Consider the following 16203-nt stretch of genomic DNA (forward strand, 5'->3'; position numbering starts at 1 on the left):
TTATATTTTTTTGAACCCTCCTCACCACCAGTGCTCAGCATGTGCATGGCCCTTCTCAAGCACTTGTCTACCATTTGATTGGGTCACATCTACTCACAATTTAATTTCATTGTGTCCAAACATGTTTTAATAACTGCCATGCCCTGGGAATGCAGAAATAGCTAAGATGTGCCTTCTCTTGTCAAAGTTTAAGTCAAAGATTCAAAATCTTATAGTCCAATGAGAAAAGGATTATTGGTTCTATATTAGTATTTTCTGCTTTTTCCTCATGCCAAAATGAAAACCAGTCTGCAGACATACTTTCCCCGCAAAATGAACGAAGCACAATTTAATAATAGCTGAGCACTTGTGTTGAGGCAAAAGATTTTCTCTCAATTATTTCTCGGTAAAACCCCAGGAGGTCAAGTTTACACATTTCCATGAGGTTAAAAAGTGTGAGAGGAGAATAAGTATTCTGACAAGGAGTTCTTCAGGAACTGTCAGCATTGGCATTCTTCACCATCCTCCTCTGCCTGTCACTGAGGGCACTAAATCCCACTTTCTAGAATTCAATGTGGTTTTAATGTGGTTCACCTTTACTTAATAGCTAGCTGCAGATGGTTCCAGGAATATATCTATCCACTGAACTGAAGGATATATGTGGTAGAAGGTGCCTCGCTATATTCAGGTTTGCTTCTTGAACTTGATTCCAGGGCAGCCTTTATTATGGTTTATTATTAAGGACTATGGTGAAGCACATGTTGAGAGAGCCAATGCTGAAACCATCCATCCCAGGATTAGTAAGCCTCAGCCTTACTTTCTACTTTAAAAGAGGTATTTCCTCCAATTTCAGGTGATGTTTTCACTCTTTTGATCTAGAAAGCATCATCATTTTCACCCTGTGTGGAAGAGACACTTCTTTATGGAGTCTGTGTTACCTTATGAAGTCAGCCTCTCGTGGGAAGGAAAAAGTTTCATCTGAAGTGCTGGAGGCAAGGAGAGGAGCGAGAAGAGATGGAGCCTCCACTTTGGCTGTTTTAGAGTCATGGATAGAATGTGGTAGCCAAGCTTGAACACAGCGTTCCCATGCATGAGGATGGGGATATGGCAGGGAGAGATGGGGAATCCACTGTTCATTAATGCTCGGCCCTTACCAACCAATTCCCAGTTGTACTTGCTGCAGAAATTGTCTTTTTCTTCTTAGGTTTTCAGGAACAACTGTTCAAGCAGCTTTACTCTCTGGGGGTATTACTTTGAAAAGGTCATTGAGAATAAATGCATGTTTCTTTGTTGTTTATTTATTAAAGGACAAAATGACGCCACCTGTTAGCTCCATGGAGAAAGTACCAAAGATGTGCTTCATCCATTTTCCTAAGGGACATTTTAGAAATGTCTTGAAGTGCTTAGCAGGGAGCCTACCATAGAGCAGGTATTTGGCAAATGTTTGCTAAATAACTGACTAAATGAACAATGGCTCCCATAAACTATGGCAATGTTAAGGACAAAGATATGATTATGTGGAGCATTTTTCACAGGTACACACTGTTTTACAAATGTAGAAATCACTACAGCTTTATAAATAGAAATCCTCAATGTCATGAACCCATGAATGTAAATGAATGTATCTAACAAGCAGAGGTTTTTTGGGGGGACTTATGTCCAAGTTCAGTCCCCCAAATAACCTTGGACTGTGTGTCTTTTGTTTTGTTTTGTTTTGCTGAATCGTATTTAAAGTACTATTACAATGCTTAAATTTTGTTTGAAGGCTGATTTGAACCCCAATCCATAGACTTTATTTGGTGAAATACAAAGGCAATTTCCTTTTTGAAATAGTGTTTCATCAGGCAACACCCTTTTTGAACTTGGCTACAGGAACTTCTTGCAAGATACATCCACAAAGGCAAAAGAAACAAAAGCAAAAATGAACTATTGGGACTTCATCAAGATAAGAAGCTTTTGCACACCAAAGAAACAGTCCACAAAAGTAAAAGACAACCTACAGAATGGGAGAAGATATTTGCAAATGACATATCAGATAAAGGGCTAGTTTCCAAAATCTATAAAGAACTTATTAAACTCAACAGCAAAGAAACAAACAATCCAATCATGAAATGGGCAAAAGACATGAAGAGAAATCTCACAGAGGAAGACATAGACATGGCCAACACGCACATGAGAAAATGCTCCGCATCACTTGCCATCAGGGAAATACAAATCAAAACCACAATGAGATACCACCTCACACCAGTGAGAATGGGGAAAATTAACAAGGTAGGAAACCACAAATGTTCGAGAGGATGCGGAGAAAAGGGAACCCTCTTACACTGTTGGTGGGAATGTGACCTGGAGCAGCCACTCTGGAAAACTGTGTGGAGGTTCCTCAAAGAGTTAAAAATAGACCTGCCCTACGACCCAGCAATTGCACTGTTGGGAATTTACCCCAAAGATACAGATGCAATGAAACGCCGGGACACCTGCACCCCGATGTTTCTAGCAGCAATGTCCACGATAGCCAAACTGTGGAAGGAGCCTCGGTGTCCATCGAAAGATGAATGGATAAAGAAGAGGTGGTTTATGTATGCAATGGAATATTACTCAGCCATTAGACATGACAAATACCCACCATTTGCTTCAACCTGGATGGAACTGGAGTGTCTTATGCTGAGTGCAGGAAGTCAATCGGAGGACAAACAATGTATGTTCTCATTCATTTGGGGAATATAAATAATAGTGAAAGGGAATATAAAGGAAGGAAGGAAGGGAGAAGAAATGTGTGGGAAATATCAGGAAGGGAGACAGAACATAAAGACTCCTAACTCTGGGAAACGAACTAGGGGTGGTGGAAGGGGAGGAGGGCGGGGGGTGGGGGTGAATGGGTGACGGTCACTGAGGGGGACACTTGACAGGATGAGCACTGGGTGTTATTCTGTATGTTGGTAAATTGAACATCAATAAAAATTAATTTATTTAAAAAAAAAAGAAATAGTGTTTCATGCATTGGACATAGTGAAGGGCTCAGCAAAAAGTAGATTTCCTTTACCCTAAGCTTTTAGCCCCAGGATGGCATTTTATAACAATAACACTAAATTAATGTAATATTTCTGTATTGATATTGGTCTTCTTTGTGGTAATATCAGAAGCTCAGAGCATCAGACTTTGGAGATACCTAACTTTGATGTAATGGAAGTACTCGTGGCATTGCCTTTATTAGTGGAGAATATATCTTTTCACAGAGGAAATCCTTATATCATGATTCATATTTTTAAAAAAGAATTATATTTTCTCATGCTCTGAATCATGTTCCATGTAAGAGATCTACTTTTGGACTTATAATAAAGCATTAATGAATATGAGATAAAAATAATAAAGATAACTGGTACCAGGACTTTATTAGCATTTCACTGGATACAAAGAAACTTTTTTTACATTAAGAACAATAATCTTATCCAAAAAATTCACATTTGCTAAACAGAACAGTGGTAGGTATGTATTTTCTTTACACCACATTAAATTATCAATGACCAGATCCTAAAAAGAGAAGGCACAGATCTGTCTCCCTCTGGTGAATTTCTGGTGTCTAATGAAGGAAATGTCACCAGCTTTGCAAACTTCCATCCTTTAGAAATTAAGCAAATCAAATAAGAATATGTGTAAGCAGGGACCATGAGATGGAAACGTTGTAATAAGGAATTTGGATTTTATTGTCACTTATAGGAATTTCAAGAAAGGAGGTAGGTACCAAAAATGTTCCAAAACTCTATCCACATTCAGACCACATCAAGGATTCACTGTTGGATACAACAGTCTTTGAAAACTCTATTTTAGGAATTCCAACATAATTCTATTCTCTGCAAACTGTTCTAGAAACCGGCCCTAGATATCTTTGTTCTTACCCTGGGATGTCTTGAGTTTTCAATTCCTCTAAAAAAAAAAAATGCTGGTTGTTATAATCTGCTTTGCCAAATCTCCCTGTCAGGTACTGGTTGATTGTCAGGGTCCATGTTCTATTCGTTGAGCAACCAAGTTTCCTGAGAAAGTACTGACAAAGTTGTGCCTATATCCCAGACTCTTTTTTTCCTTTCTTTTTTCAGCAATCAAGAGGGTTTTTTTTTTTCTGTATCAATGTTCTATAATTCCATAGATGATCAGTTCTAAACTGATAAAAATAATTTGCGGTAGGGTGTTAAAGAGGGGAGTAATGGATTAGATTGTTACCTCTCTGAGTGAAAAAGAAATTGAATTTTAAGTTGAGTTGGAAAGTACTACCACTTTCTAGGGGCATTTTTAACATGGAGTGTGTTTTGGGGCATCCCAGTTACTGGGGAATGTCATTTATGGGATTAATGGGGAGACTCTAGAATGGTAAAGGAAAATTTTCAATGTGGTGGCATTAATCTTATAGAGGCACTTGCTTGATTATGCCATCTATATTTGAGTTGGTCCTTTGTAAAGCATTCATGGAACTTGGGATGGACCAAACACTTTCCTTCACGAGGGGTATTAGGACTATAGATTTCCATGAGATATCTTAGCATAGGGGTTTAGAAGGAGGTCTCACCATCCATTATATATATATATAGCTCATCTGAAAAAGAGAAAGGCAAGACAGATAGGGCTGCCAGATTAAAGCAAAATACAGGACACATCCAATTAAATTTGAACTTAAGATAAACAATGAGTAAGTTTTTAGTATGTCTCATGAAATGTTTTGAAAATTCTTATACTAAAAAATATTATTTATCTGAAATTAGAATTTTACTGGGTGTCCTGTGTTTTAACTGACAAGCCTAAATATGGAAAAGAAATAATTGAGGATGGAGAAAGAAGAAGTAATAAGAGGATTGATTAATATTCCACACCCAGATCCTAGGCTCAAGGAAGATGACAAAGTTTTTGCTTTGAGCATGACAACTCATGCAGATCCTTGAATTAGTCACGCGTTTTCTATTGCTAGACTACACGTAGGCAGATAGCAAAAGTGTAAAAGGATGTTGCATGCCTGTGTTTTGAGAAGGGAACCATGTTGGAACCATCCAATTTGATGGGTCTTTAGCAACTCTCACAGAGTCCAGGGAGTTCATCTTAACTGAGAAGATCCAATCTTTAAAAAGCAATGGTTTTGAAGAAACGATTTTTTATGGAAAACTTATGCTTACATGCAGAATGGTTCCGTGTTTGGAAGAACAGCTTTTGAAGTGCACTGGTTCTGTTGCTGACGGAAACAAATGTGAATCTAATTTTTCTGCATGATAATTAAGTTAATAAATGATTGACATTGGACACTTTTGAGAAGCTTCAGGTGCTCCACAAGCTTAACTATTTGCTTGAGGGAACTCAGGTAATTTCTAAAGCACATTCCTCATGTGATTTTTTTTTTTTAAAAAGGCCATTTTAAACAAAAACATTATTTCTCTTGAAATTTTAATCCCAGATTACAACAACAAAAAATGGCAATGATTTAAGGCTGGTCATAATGTGCCCTTTTTCTTTAGGATAAGTTTGATTTTTGATAAGATACAATATATTAACACATAAACCACATACAAGCACATACTTTTGACTCATACAAATATACATTTAGAACTAATACCTATGAAATAGTATCACAAATGAAATAAAAACTGCACAATTTTCAACAGATTCAATCAATACATTTTACAAATTCTACAGAACATTTTATTGATGTCATTGGGAAAACAAACAATTTAGAGCATTATTTAAAACTGTATGTAACACAGGAGCTACCAAGAAGTTATGGCAAATATAGCATTTACACCATTGTGTCACTGAAATCTAGTTGAAAAGACTAAAGTGCTGTAAAATAAAAATACCTTTAAAAACCTTGCTTAGCATATCCTGAAGGACACTGTGCTTTGTTTTCTGTTAGCAACTCAAAACTCGAGCACTCTCTTTATGGAACTCTCATTTGGATGAGTGGCCAAAAGTTAGGAGACTGTGTCACTGGATCTGTAAAACTCTAGAACTGGAGACTCATGAGAACATGCATTTCCTGAGACTTCCAACTTTCCAGTCCTGAACAGGTAACCCTGGCTAAAACATGTCAGGACCTCAAAGAACTTAAAACAGCTTTTAGTAAAGATGAGTGTCTGTTGTAATTTATATTCAAGACTATCTTCAGTTCTCCAGCCTTGAAGTGTATTTGCAATGTATTTAGACTATTACTGCTAGGCATTTCTTATTTATGAAGGTCTTATTTTTCACTGATTTTCTAGAGATTTTTTCCCCTCTTAAATATTTGAATTATGTTTGTGCCCATTAATGTAGGAAATGTTGATTTTAAGAATTAAAATGGCAATAGAATCAAGTTGAGTGATTGGAGAGTGCAGTTTTAACTTGAATAATGTGTGTGTGTGTGTGACATGTGCATCCTGTGTGTGTTTGCAAGTGTGTATACATACAGGTGCATACATGCCAAACACTTCATGCTCTAGTACATTCACTGTTAGGTGGCGCTCCATGAAAAGTGAGTTTTCCCAGTATGGCTGAAAGTGAATATTGAGGTCATATAGCATATCCTAAGGCTTTTCAAAGATGCCTCCTCATTCTCTGCACTCATATGATTGTGTAGTAATAAGGGAGACATGGATGCACTCATTCTCTGCACTCATATGATTGTGTAGTAATAAGGGAGACATGGATGATAATGGCAGGAGTGTTCATTATTTTGGTCCTTCAAAATTATAGACAGGAAAGCAAACCAAATAAATGATATTTCTTGCATATTTTCCCTCATCCCACCCACGCCTTTGATTTCCTGCAGCAGATTGACTAAAAGTTGGATTTTGTTTCTGTTTTTTTGCCTTGCAGGACTTGTGGCATGAAGTCTTAAGAAAAAGAAAAAAAAAAGAAGAAAGAAACCAATCTAAAACAAAAAAGTGCACCAAGATGTATCTCCTACTATCTTGGGCCTATTTGTAGCCCTTGTGCTCCTAGCTCTCTGGAAAGACAATGCCCTGCTAAGACAAAGGAGCATAGGCTGAGGGTAAGCTCTGATTGCATAATACTAGTCCTCACCCACACTGTTTATTTAAGGCCCACAGTCTGCTCCCTAAGTGTGCTCCAGGGCAGGGCCAATGGACAGAAGACAACCAAAGATGCCTTCTCTCCATTCCCCTTTCCAAGGACTCCGTCCCGGTGATCTCCCTCTAGCTGGAGGACCCCTGGTTCACTTCTATCTGTTCCCTCCTTTAGAAATTAAGGCAAGTCCATTTATTCTTGGTGCCTGCTACATAGGGACTATATGTCCACATGGAAACCATAACATTGACTTGAAAATACCTTCCGTCAAACAAGGTTTCTGTGTGCATATCATTAATAGCAATAAAAAGCTTTCTCCAGTTAAAAAACTGCACGATTAGTCTAAAGCTTCAGCATGTTTGTTTTTTCCCAGCACCTAAATGACAAATGTGACAAAGCTAATTCTAAGCAAACATTACAAGAAAGCATCTAAGTGCAAGAAAATACAACATAGTTACCTCTATATTTTATTCATTCTTCATTAATATGTTGAAAGATTTGTTTTCTGTCATATTTATAAGTCAAATCCTTGTGTCATTGCAAGTGTGCTTGGCTAAAGATCCTCCTGAGGGATGAATAATGAATCATCAGAGAGAAAATCTGCTCACAAAGCAAATTTACAGGATGAAAATTTCAATAATCCATAGTCTTTTAAAAAGGATTCATATTCAATTGCACATGAATAACAGGTAAAAGAGATAAAAAGATAATAAACCACAAGAGGAGGAAAGGTGGACAGAAAACCATATTTGTAAAATAATTAAGTCCCAAGCTAGAATATTTTACAAAAATATTTGAATATGATTGGCTACTTTCAAAGGTCTTACTTCTGCTCTTTTATTTCATCCCTTGTTAAGGGCTTACTTATGATTGGCTACTCTACTTTCAAAGGTCTTACTTCTGCTCTTTTATTTCATCCCTTGTTAAGGGCTTCAGTCTCAAAATTAAATTATTTAATATTAACAATGTTTTCACTTGAAAAGAACTGTGTGTCTGGCCAGGTCTGTGTGTGTCCGTGCACGTCTGTATCTGTCTGCTGGCGGGAGTGGGTGGATGTTGGCGTACTGTGTGTAGCGAGACATAAGACACACAACTGTAATGTGGAACTGTTGTGTGTATGTGCCTGCTATAGGTCTACCAAGCAGACCTATACACGCTGCATAAGCATTCTCTTCAGTATAAACAATTTCTCTTGCTTCCCTGCAACTGCTAATAAATACTATTTTCTGACAATGAATATTTATAATCTTATAACCAGCTCTTGATTCTTCATAATCTTGACGTAATCGTGGGATCAACCTCCTGACCTAGATCTAGGAGATTAAATCACATGCCCTATGTTTAAATTAATTAGAAACCGAGGGCATGCTTTTTTTTTTTTTTCCCCCTGTGGCCCTACTTTGCATGGACTGCATTTTCCCAAGAAACTATTGAGAGGCAAATATTTCTAAACACAAACGTAAAATAATTCATAATCACAAGAATTTCAGCAATTTAGAGATTTGTAGAAGTGCCTCACAATATTCTTGTGAGGCACATAGGTGAAGGCTATTGTGCTCTTTTAAAGTTATCTTAGAGCTGTCAAATATTACAAGGACACCAAAGAGGAATCGAGGCAGTCATGTTACCATTTTTATTTTCCTGTAGACCAGGAATATCAAATGTTGGAATACAGAAAGGTTCCATAAAACTTTTGCCTCTGCCATAGTCTTGATTCTGGGGTAGGATAGAACCCAGAAGTGATGGGTCATTGTGAATTTTCAGTGCATCTGCCCAGATCATATGTATTTAGAAATCTCATGAAAGACATTTCATGCATCTTTGAGACATTATGGGTATAGTTTCAAAAACTGCTCTAGTTCTTTCTGCCATCCTTCCTTTTTCCTCAACTTTAAGTAAGAATTTGAGTCAAAGCCTCTCAAAATATGTTCTGCAAAACCTGGGATTTAGAATTACATGTTTGGAGATCCCAATTTCATAGGAAAGCTTGCACAATCTTTGACTTCTGTCTTCTTTTTTTCCTACCTTTTCTTTTTTAATCAAGAGAATTGTTAGGAGAGATTTTCTAAGAGTTCTTTTCAGAGTTTCCTGATTTTGACACATTTGTCATAATTTTTCATTTACTGAGCATTTGCAGGGCAATATTATTTAAGACATTCCTGAATTAAAATGGCATCCATCTCTTTCCCCCTCTCCTATTTTTCACTACAGAGTTGGCACAAATAGTTCTTCCAAAAAAGTTTTTACACTATATTTATAGCTGCCTTAAATAGAAATACTGTGAAACGCTGTTATTTTCATATAACACAAAAATTACTGATTATGTCTTCCAATATTACTGATGCAGGGAAACTGACTTGATGCATATTTTCTATGACCAAAAGTTAGCAATGATTGACCAATTGCAGATGGCTACAGAATATTATATTATACCAAGTCTCACAAAAACAAATTTCAGTACAACAGTGTAATACACATTACGTTGGGCATTCAATTATTTTGAGTCCCATACAGCATCTGATTAAAAAGAGCGCGCGAGAGAGGGAATGGAAAGGTTCACTTAGAGGAATCATTGTAGGAGCCCTACGCTGAAATCAGAAATGCAATCAAGTAAACACTCATGAGTTAATACGTTACAAAGACTAATTCTGAAAAACAAAATTCACTGGTCTTTTTTTTTATCTCTAACACTAGAAGCAGATTTTGCTCATCAAATGGGAAATGAAATATTTATAGTAATGCAGAGTACGATAATAGTCACTGAAGAAATGGTTTCCCCCTTTTCCCACCCACTATCAGCCTAATCCCCTCAGAGACCAGTGGAATAGGAAGATTAGAGTGTTTATAGATAATATGTCTAATACAATGAGTCTTCTCAATCTTACTCATGGATACTCCAAATGGTACTATCAAGTGTTGGCTTCTCCTTCATCAAAGACATAGTTGAGCTTTATGACAGTGCTGATGAAATCACCAAGTTCTACAAAATCGGCAGTGACAATATTGATGCCACTCTCTCCTGGCTTCTGTGTGCGGACCCACTGCATCATGGCAGGAAGTGCTCTGAGAAAGGAAAGAAAAAGAGAAATCACAGAAGGCAGGATACTATTTTTCAAGCTTACAATAGCCAGGCTTTCCTTTAGTTTTCTAACATATTAAAATAAATGCCTCAGTTATAGACCTCTGAAGGGACTCTGCAGGAGAAATATTCACCATAGTGGTCCATACTGGACTTTTCATCTTTGGCAATCTTAGACGTGTGAGTTTTGAAAGCTGAGAGTGCAGCTTTTCCACTAAGTAAATGACATACTTGTACTCATATTCCAGTTTGTCATGGTGTGATTGCAAACCCTGCAAAGCTAATGGGGGTGGTGAGGTCAGAACTGAATACATGCACTTAACAAACATTTATTATGAGCTGGCTATTTTCAAGAAATATGCTAGATACTGTAAATAGATACAACAGCAAAAACTCCTGCATCCAAAGAATGCATGATTTGGTGGTGGGCAGGTGGATAAAGAAAAACTTTTAAAATGACACAATCAGGACAAAGAGGGACAAATAATAATAATCATAAATAAATTATATAATTTCATAGGAGGGAATAAGTGCTATAAAAATGGGGACAAAAAATGGATTTGGAGTTTACAGGTAGAGAGGGGTGGTATAGATTACCACTTAAAATAGGATGGGTTGGGCAGCCCGGGTGGCTCAGAGGTTTAGCATTGCCTTCAGCCCAGGGCCTGATCCTGAAGACCCAGGATCGAGTCCCATGTCGGGCTCCCTGCATGGAGCCTGCTTCTCCCTCTGCCTGTGTCTTTGCCTCTTTCTCTCTCTCTGTGTCTCTCATGAATAAATAAATTAAAATCTTTAAAAAAATAAATAAAATAAAATAGGATGGGTTGATAGGCCTCTTAGATAAGGGGACATTTGTGCAAAAGTTAAAGGAGACAAGGGAGTTAGTTGTGTTAATATCTAGGGAAGTATTTCAGTCAGCACCATGGCCTTAAAGGGGTAGCATGCCTACTTGGAAAATGAAAAGGGAGAGTAGTAAAAGATGAAAATAAGAGGGCAGATCCTGTAGGGCACTGTAGGCCATTTTAAGGGCTTTGAGGGTTATTCTGAGTGATACAAGGAGGCTTTGGAAGATCTTTCAGCAAAGTGTAGTGCCTACTGACTTTCATCATAAAAGATGACTCATGACAGGGGTGCCTGGTGGCTCAGTCAGTTAGGTGTCCAGACTCTTGGTTTCATGACTCAGGTCATGATCTTGGGGTTCTGAGATCGAGCCTGGTATTGGGCTCTGCACTAAGTAGGCAGCCCCTTCTTGAGATTCTGTCTCCTTCTCTCTCTCTCTCTCTCTCTCTGCCCCTCCCATTGCGCTCTCTCACTCTCTGAGATAAGTAAATAAATCTTAAAAATAAAAAGATGACTCATTACCATGAAAACATAAAGGAGAGTCACCTAGTTTAGAACCTGAGTAGTCAGGGAAAACTTCTCAGAAGCCTGCTCCCCAAATGCTGAAGATCAAGAGGACTGGCCAGGTCAAAGTGTGAATGGGGGATGGAGGATGATGGAGTGCATTTCATGCATAGGAAATGCCATTTCTTCACTTATTGACTGTATGATGTGTGCATAGGAGTAGGGCATGGGGACCGACAGACACAGGTGATGTTAATAATGCTGTGCCTTATCCTCTGAAGCACATTGAAGTGACACCTACTATGACTCCAAGTGTCTGGAAGGGAAGTTTACATGGGAAATGGATAAACAAGCAGTCCTGAGAGCAGACAGTGTGACAACAAAGAAAAGTGTGAGGAAATTGATGTTGACTTTGAATTCTTGATTGAGAGGGAGAGGGAAGGAGAGAGGGGAGAAAGGGAAGAGAGAATGATGTGGTGGGTAGGAATCTCAGAATAGTTACATTATAAGATTTAAGGAAGTCTTCAGTTGGCAAGATAAGAAGGAACCAGATGAAAGAGGGCTTTCAAAATGTAGAACAACTGTCAGCTGCTAACTAGGGAAATCATATACTTAGATTTGTGGTTTGGAGAGAGTGGCTTGCCTTCAGTGTGGGTGAATGAATGAGACAGAACTGGAGTAAGGGCAGGAATAACAATCACGGAGCTGTCAAATAATCCAGACCAGAGATGAGGGAGCTTAAGCTGCACCAGTAGCAATAGATATATTTGAAAGGAACTGAGGCAATAAAGTGATGTTTGGTTAGTGCGGGTCGGATGGACATGAAGAGAAGGAAAGAGGCCATGAATAGATGCCGAGATTGCTAGCAGTATTCTGGTGGGTCATTCACTAATCTTGGAAAAGCAGGAGGGAAGACTTTCAAGTGGACATGCTAAATTTGGAATTGGATGTTGATTTTGAGGTGACTTTGGGACACACAAATTGAGATCTCAGTTGGTAGGTGAGTACAGATCTGGTATTCAGGACAGAGCTGTCAAGAGCCATCATCTAGCATAGTTAGAACTGTGAGAGTGGATAAGAATATCTGATTTTATAGAAGAAGAAGAGAAAATGTGAAGCTCAGCAGCATCTAAGGGCTGAATGGAAAACTCGATTCAAGAAAAGAAAAAAAAGAACTAGGCATAGAAGTAGAAGGTAAGTCAGGAGCATGTAATTTTCATGAAAAATAGCACAAAAAGGAAGCCAAGCCTCTTTTGGTTTGTGAAGCCAAAGTGTGGAATGTAATGCATGTGCATTTCTCCAGATCTCAGAAAGCATATCTAGTCTAAACAAGCTCAACCCATCCAGGCAAAACTGGCTTCTCTGACTTGGACTACAGTAATCTGGTGGGTCATATCTTAAAAATTCTTATCCAATGTTTTTCAGCACATACATTTTCCCATTAGACAAAGCCTTTGTCTTTGACTTTCCCAAAGGCAAAAGAGGAGGATCCAACTGCTTCTAAAAGAGGTTAACATGGGTCTAAATGGCCAGTGCCCTCAGAGAATAGACTGGCAGCTGGAGATCTGGTCTTCACAGTAACCATTTTGGAAGATAATTCTACCTTACAATGAAAAAATCTAGATCCCTTAGCACACACACAAGTGTGTTCAAGTTTATTAGAAAGACAGATGCTGTGGCAATGTGTGTGCCGTCACTCAGTTCAAATTCCCTTACTTTTTCTTCTGGACTTGCTACAGCAGATGATATCTCTCTGTTGTGAATGCAGTATCACCTTGGCATTTTGGAAAAGGGAGACACTGTGGAAAAAAGTATCAGAATGGGGCATTTCCTGGGAAGAAAGGGTGGGAGGTGGGAGGTGGCATGGATAGGAACACCCTGAGGCCAGTGTTGACTCTGTATTGACCTTAACCAAGTGGTTGGTTCACCAGACACCTTGAGGTACTAGGGTTACAGAAGTTTCCAGGGCAACCAGTTCCCATCTTAGAACCATAACCATCATAGAAACGCCTCCTCTGATGCCTTTGGCTACTCTAAGATGAAAAATCCTGAGCCTGAATTTAGAGTAACTAATTATCATCCCCAAAAGGAGATGTTAGGAGAACATAAGGGTGCTCTGCTCTGGTTCCCTATAAAATAGACTGAGGATCAATGAGACATCCTTTTGGAATAGTTTGTGGGACTCAGGTGAAAATTAGGTTTTACTGGGATCCCTGGGTGGCTCAGTGTTTGAGTGTCTGCCTTTGGCCCAGGGCATGATCCTGGAGACGTGGGATCGAGTCCCACATCAGGCTCCCTGCATGGACCCTGCTTCTCTCCCTCTGCCTGTGTCTCTGCCTCTCTCTCTCTCTCTCTGTCTCTCATGAATAAATAAATGAAATGTTTAAAAAAAAAGAAAATTGAGTTTTACATTTAACATGCCATTTATCTGAGTCATGAGAATATTTTTATTTTTCTGTCCAGATATACTTTCCTAAAGTCAGTATGATACCAAAGACAAAGGAAGCAAGCAATACTGCCAGGTTTAATTTCAAATACTCAGATGGTCTTAAGTAGAATTATGTTGAACAAATATCCTGGATTAAAACAAGCTGATGCTACTGAAGTTATAATAATTATTTAGAGTACATTTCTTAACCCATTTTCTTTATTGCCCCCCTATGGAGCCTTTAAAAATATTTTTTTCTACTTTCCTCCTGTTCCATGATATACCACAGGTAGACTGTTTCTGCTGATACACTGTTTATATGTCTATGTTTTATACACAGAAAAAGTAAATTTTTTATTCACTCTCCCAGGAACCAAGTTTTGCCACTTTGGGGGCCATATTGATTTGACAATGCAAGGTAATAGCTAATTGCCAAGTTTTTATTACATTTGGTGTTGGATAGACTGAATTGAATTGATAGAGTGAATTACTCTGGTGATGATAAAATATTGCCTCAATGTAACAATTTTCATGGTATAAACTAGTTAAGCTTTAGTTTTTAAAAAAGTATTCATTCATTTATTCATTCATTCAACAAAGATGTATTGCACACCTGTGGAGGATGGTGTTTAACTGTGGCTCCCTAGAGCCACCCTGGAGTTCAAACCTTCTTCATCTCTCTTGGAGAAATGTTGCCATAGCCTTGTCCATGCACTCCTTTTTTGTACTTTTTCTACACTATAGTCAGGCAATCTCTTTTTCATCTGCGTGCATTATTCCTTTACAAAAACAACCACAAAGACTTCTCTTACCCACAAGATACACCTAGTTCTTTAGCGGTATCGATGAATCTGTCCATACCTCCCTCACACCATCTACCACATATACCCCTCTCCGGCCTCATTTGTTACTACTTCCTACATGCTAATTTGTTCTCCAGCAATACTTAGAGGCTTGTATTTTCCCCTAACCATACCCTGTAGTTTCACGCCCAGTACTTTTTCAGGCCTTCCTTTTCTATGAAATACCATTCCTTTTTGAGTACCTTTCTTGGTCTGACTAATTTTTACTTGCCCTCTAAGATTTGGCTCAGCCATGATCTTGATCCCTCCCATGTAAGGAAAAGAACTGTTTCTTTTCCTTATGCTTTATTATACTTCTTAAGTGTAATTCTGTGACTGTGCATTGCAAACAGCATTGAATTGATCCATTTCCATTCCTATTTCTGTCGTGCCTACACATTTTTCCAAGAACAAAAATCATATCACAGTCACCAATATATCCTCTGTGCTTACCAGAATTCCTGAAACCCAAAAGGAAAACAACATATTTGTTGAATTTAAATGTTGAACTAAAAATCTCGGTCTCAGATGTCACAAAGTCTAACAAGCAAAATGGGTGTGACACAACTGTGACAATACAATATGGTAGAATGGTCATGGGCATAGGATTCTGTGGGAGTATGTTGGATGAGATAATTTATGTCACTTTGGAGAAATAAAGGAGGAGTTTGTGATATATTTAAGGACTATATCACAAAACATGACATCTTGAACTTGGTCATGACTCATTAGACAAAGAAGGAAGGCATTTGAAGAAAAGGGAATAGTACATACATGAAAGCATAGGGGCTGTCTAGTAGATCCCCAGAATTTACTTATTCTGCATAACTGATATTTTATACCATTTAATCATCACTTTTCCCATTCTTCCTTTCTCCCCAGCTCCTGCCAACCACTATTTTATCCTCTGCTTCTAGGATTTTAACCATTTTCATTTCCATATATAAATGAGATCATCCATTATTTGTCTTTCTCTGTCTGGCTTATTTTTGTATTTCTCTGTCTGGCATAATGCCCTCCTCCGGTATTGTATACTAAGATTTGCTAAGAGGGAAGATCCTATGTTAAGTATTCTTTGCTACACACACACATGCAAAAGTAATAACAATAATAAAGGGGGCAGAAGCAAACTTTGGGAGGTAATGAATGTGTTTATGGCCTTGATGGTGATGGTTTCATGGGTATATACTTATCCCTAAACCCACTGACTTGTATACATTAATATGCACACATTTTAAATGTTAATCAGAACTAAATGAAGTGGTTTAGAAAAAAGCATATGGGCATGAAAGATGACATGATTAGGAAAGACAAGTTGACCAGAGAGTAGGGGCCATGGAGGTGTGGGGACAGTAGAGGGACACCTGTATTGCACATCTGCAAGAGAGGAACAGGAAGGTGTTTGGCCAGATTGTTAAGAGCTTCCTTTAAAAGCCTGTGGAGAGCGCCTAGGTGGCTCAGTGGTTGAGCGGCTGCCTTTGGCTCAGGTCCTG

General features: G+C 38.3%; 1 protein-coding gene across 1 annotated transcript in view; it reads right to left on the reverse strand.

Moving 5' to 3' along the window:
- Window positions 1–3351: 3351 nt before the first annotated feature.
- The window catches only part of PLCXD3 (phosphatidylinositol specific phospholipase C X domain containing 3), a 167937-nt gene continuing 155085 nt past the window's right edge, over window positions 3352–16203 (reverse strand). Inside the window, exon 3 of the mRNA XM_041750240.1 lies at window positions 3352–10080. Coding sequence (XP_041606174.1) covers window positions 9927–10080 — 154 coding nt within the window. The 3' untranslated portion in view covers window positions 3352–9926. The remainder of the gene's footprint in view (window positions 10081–16203) is intronic.

Source organism: Vulpes lagopus, chromosome 3 (genome assembly GCF_018345385.1).
Source record: "Vulpes lagopus strain Blue_001 chromosome 3, ASM1834538v1, whole genome shotgun sequence".
Lineage (NCBI taxonomy): Eukaryota > Metazoa > Chordata > Mammalia > Carnivora > Canidae > Vulpes > Vulpes lagopus.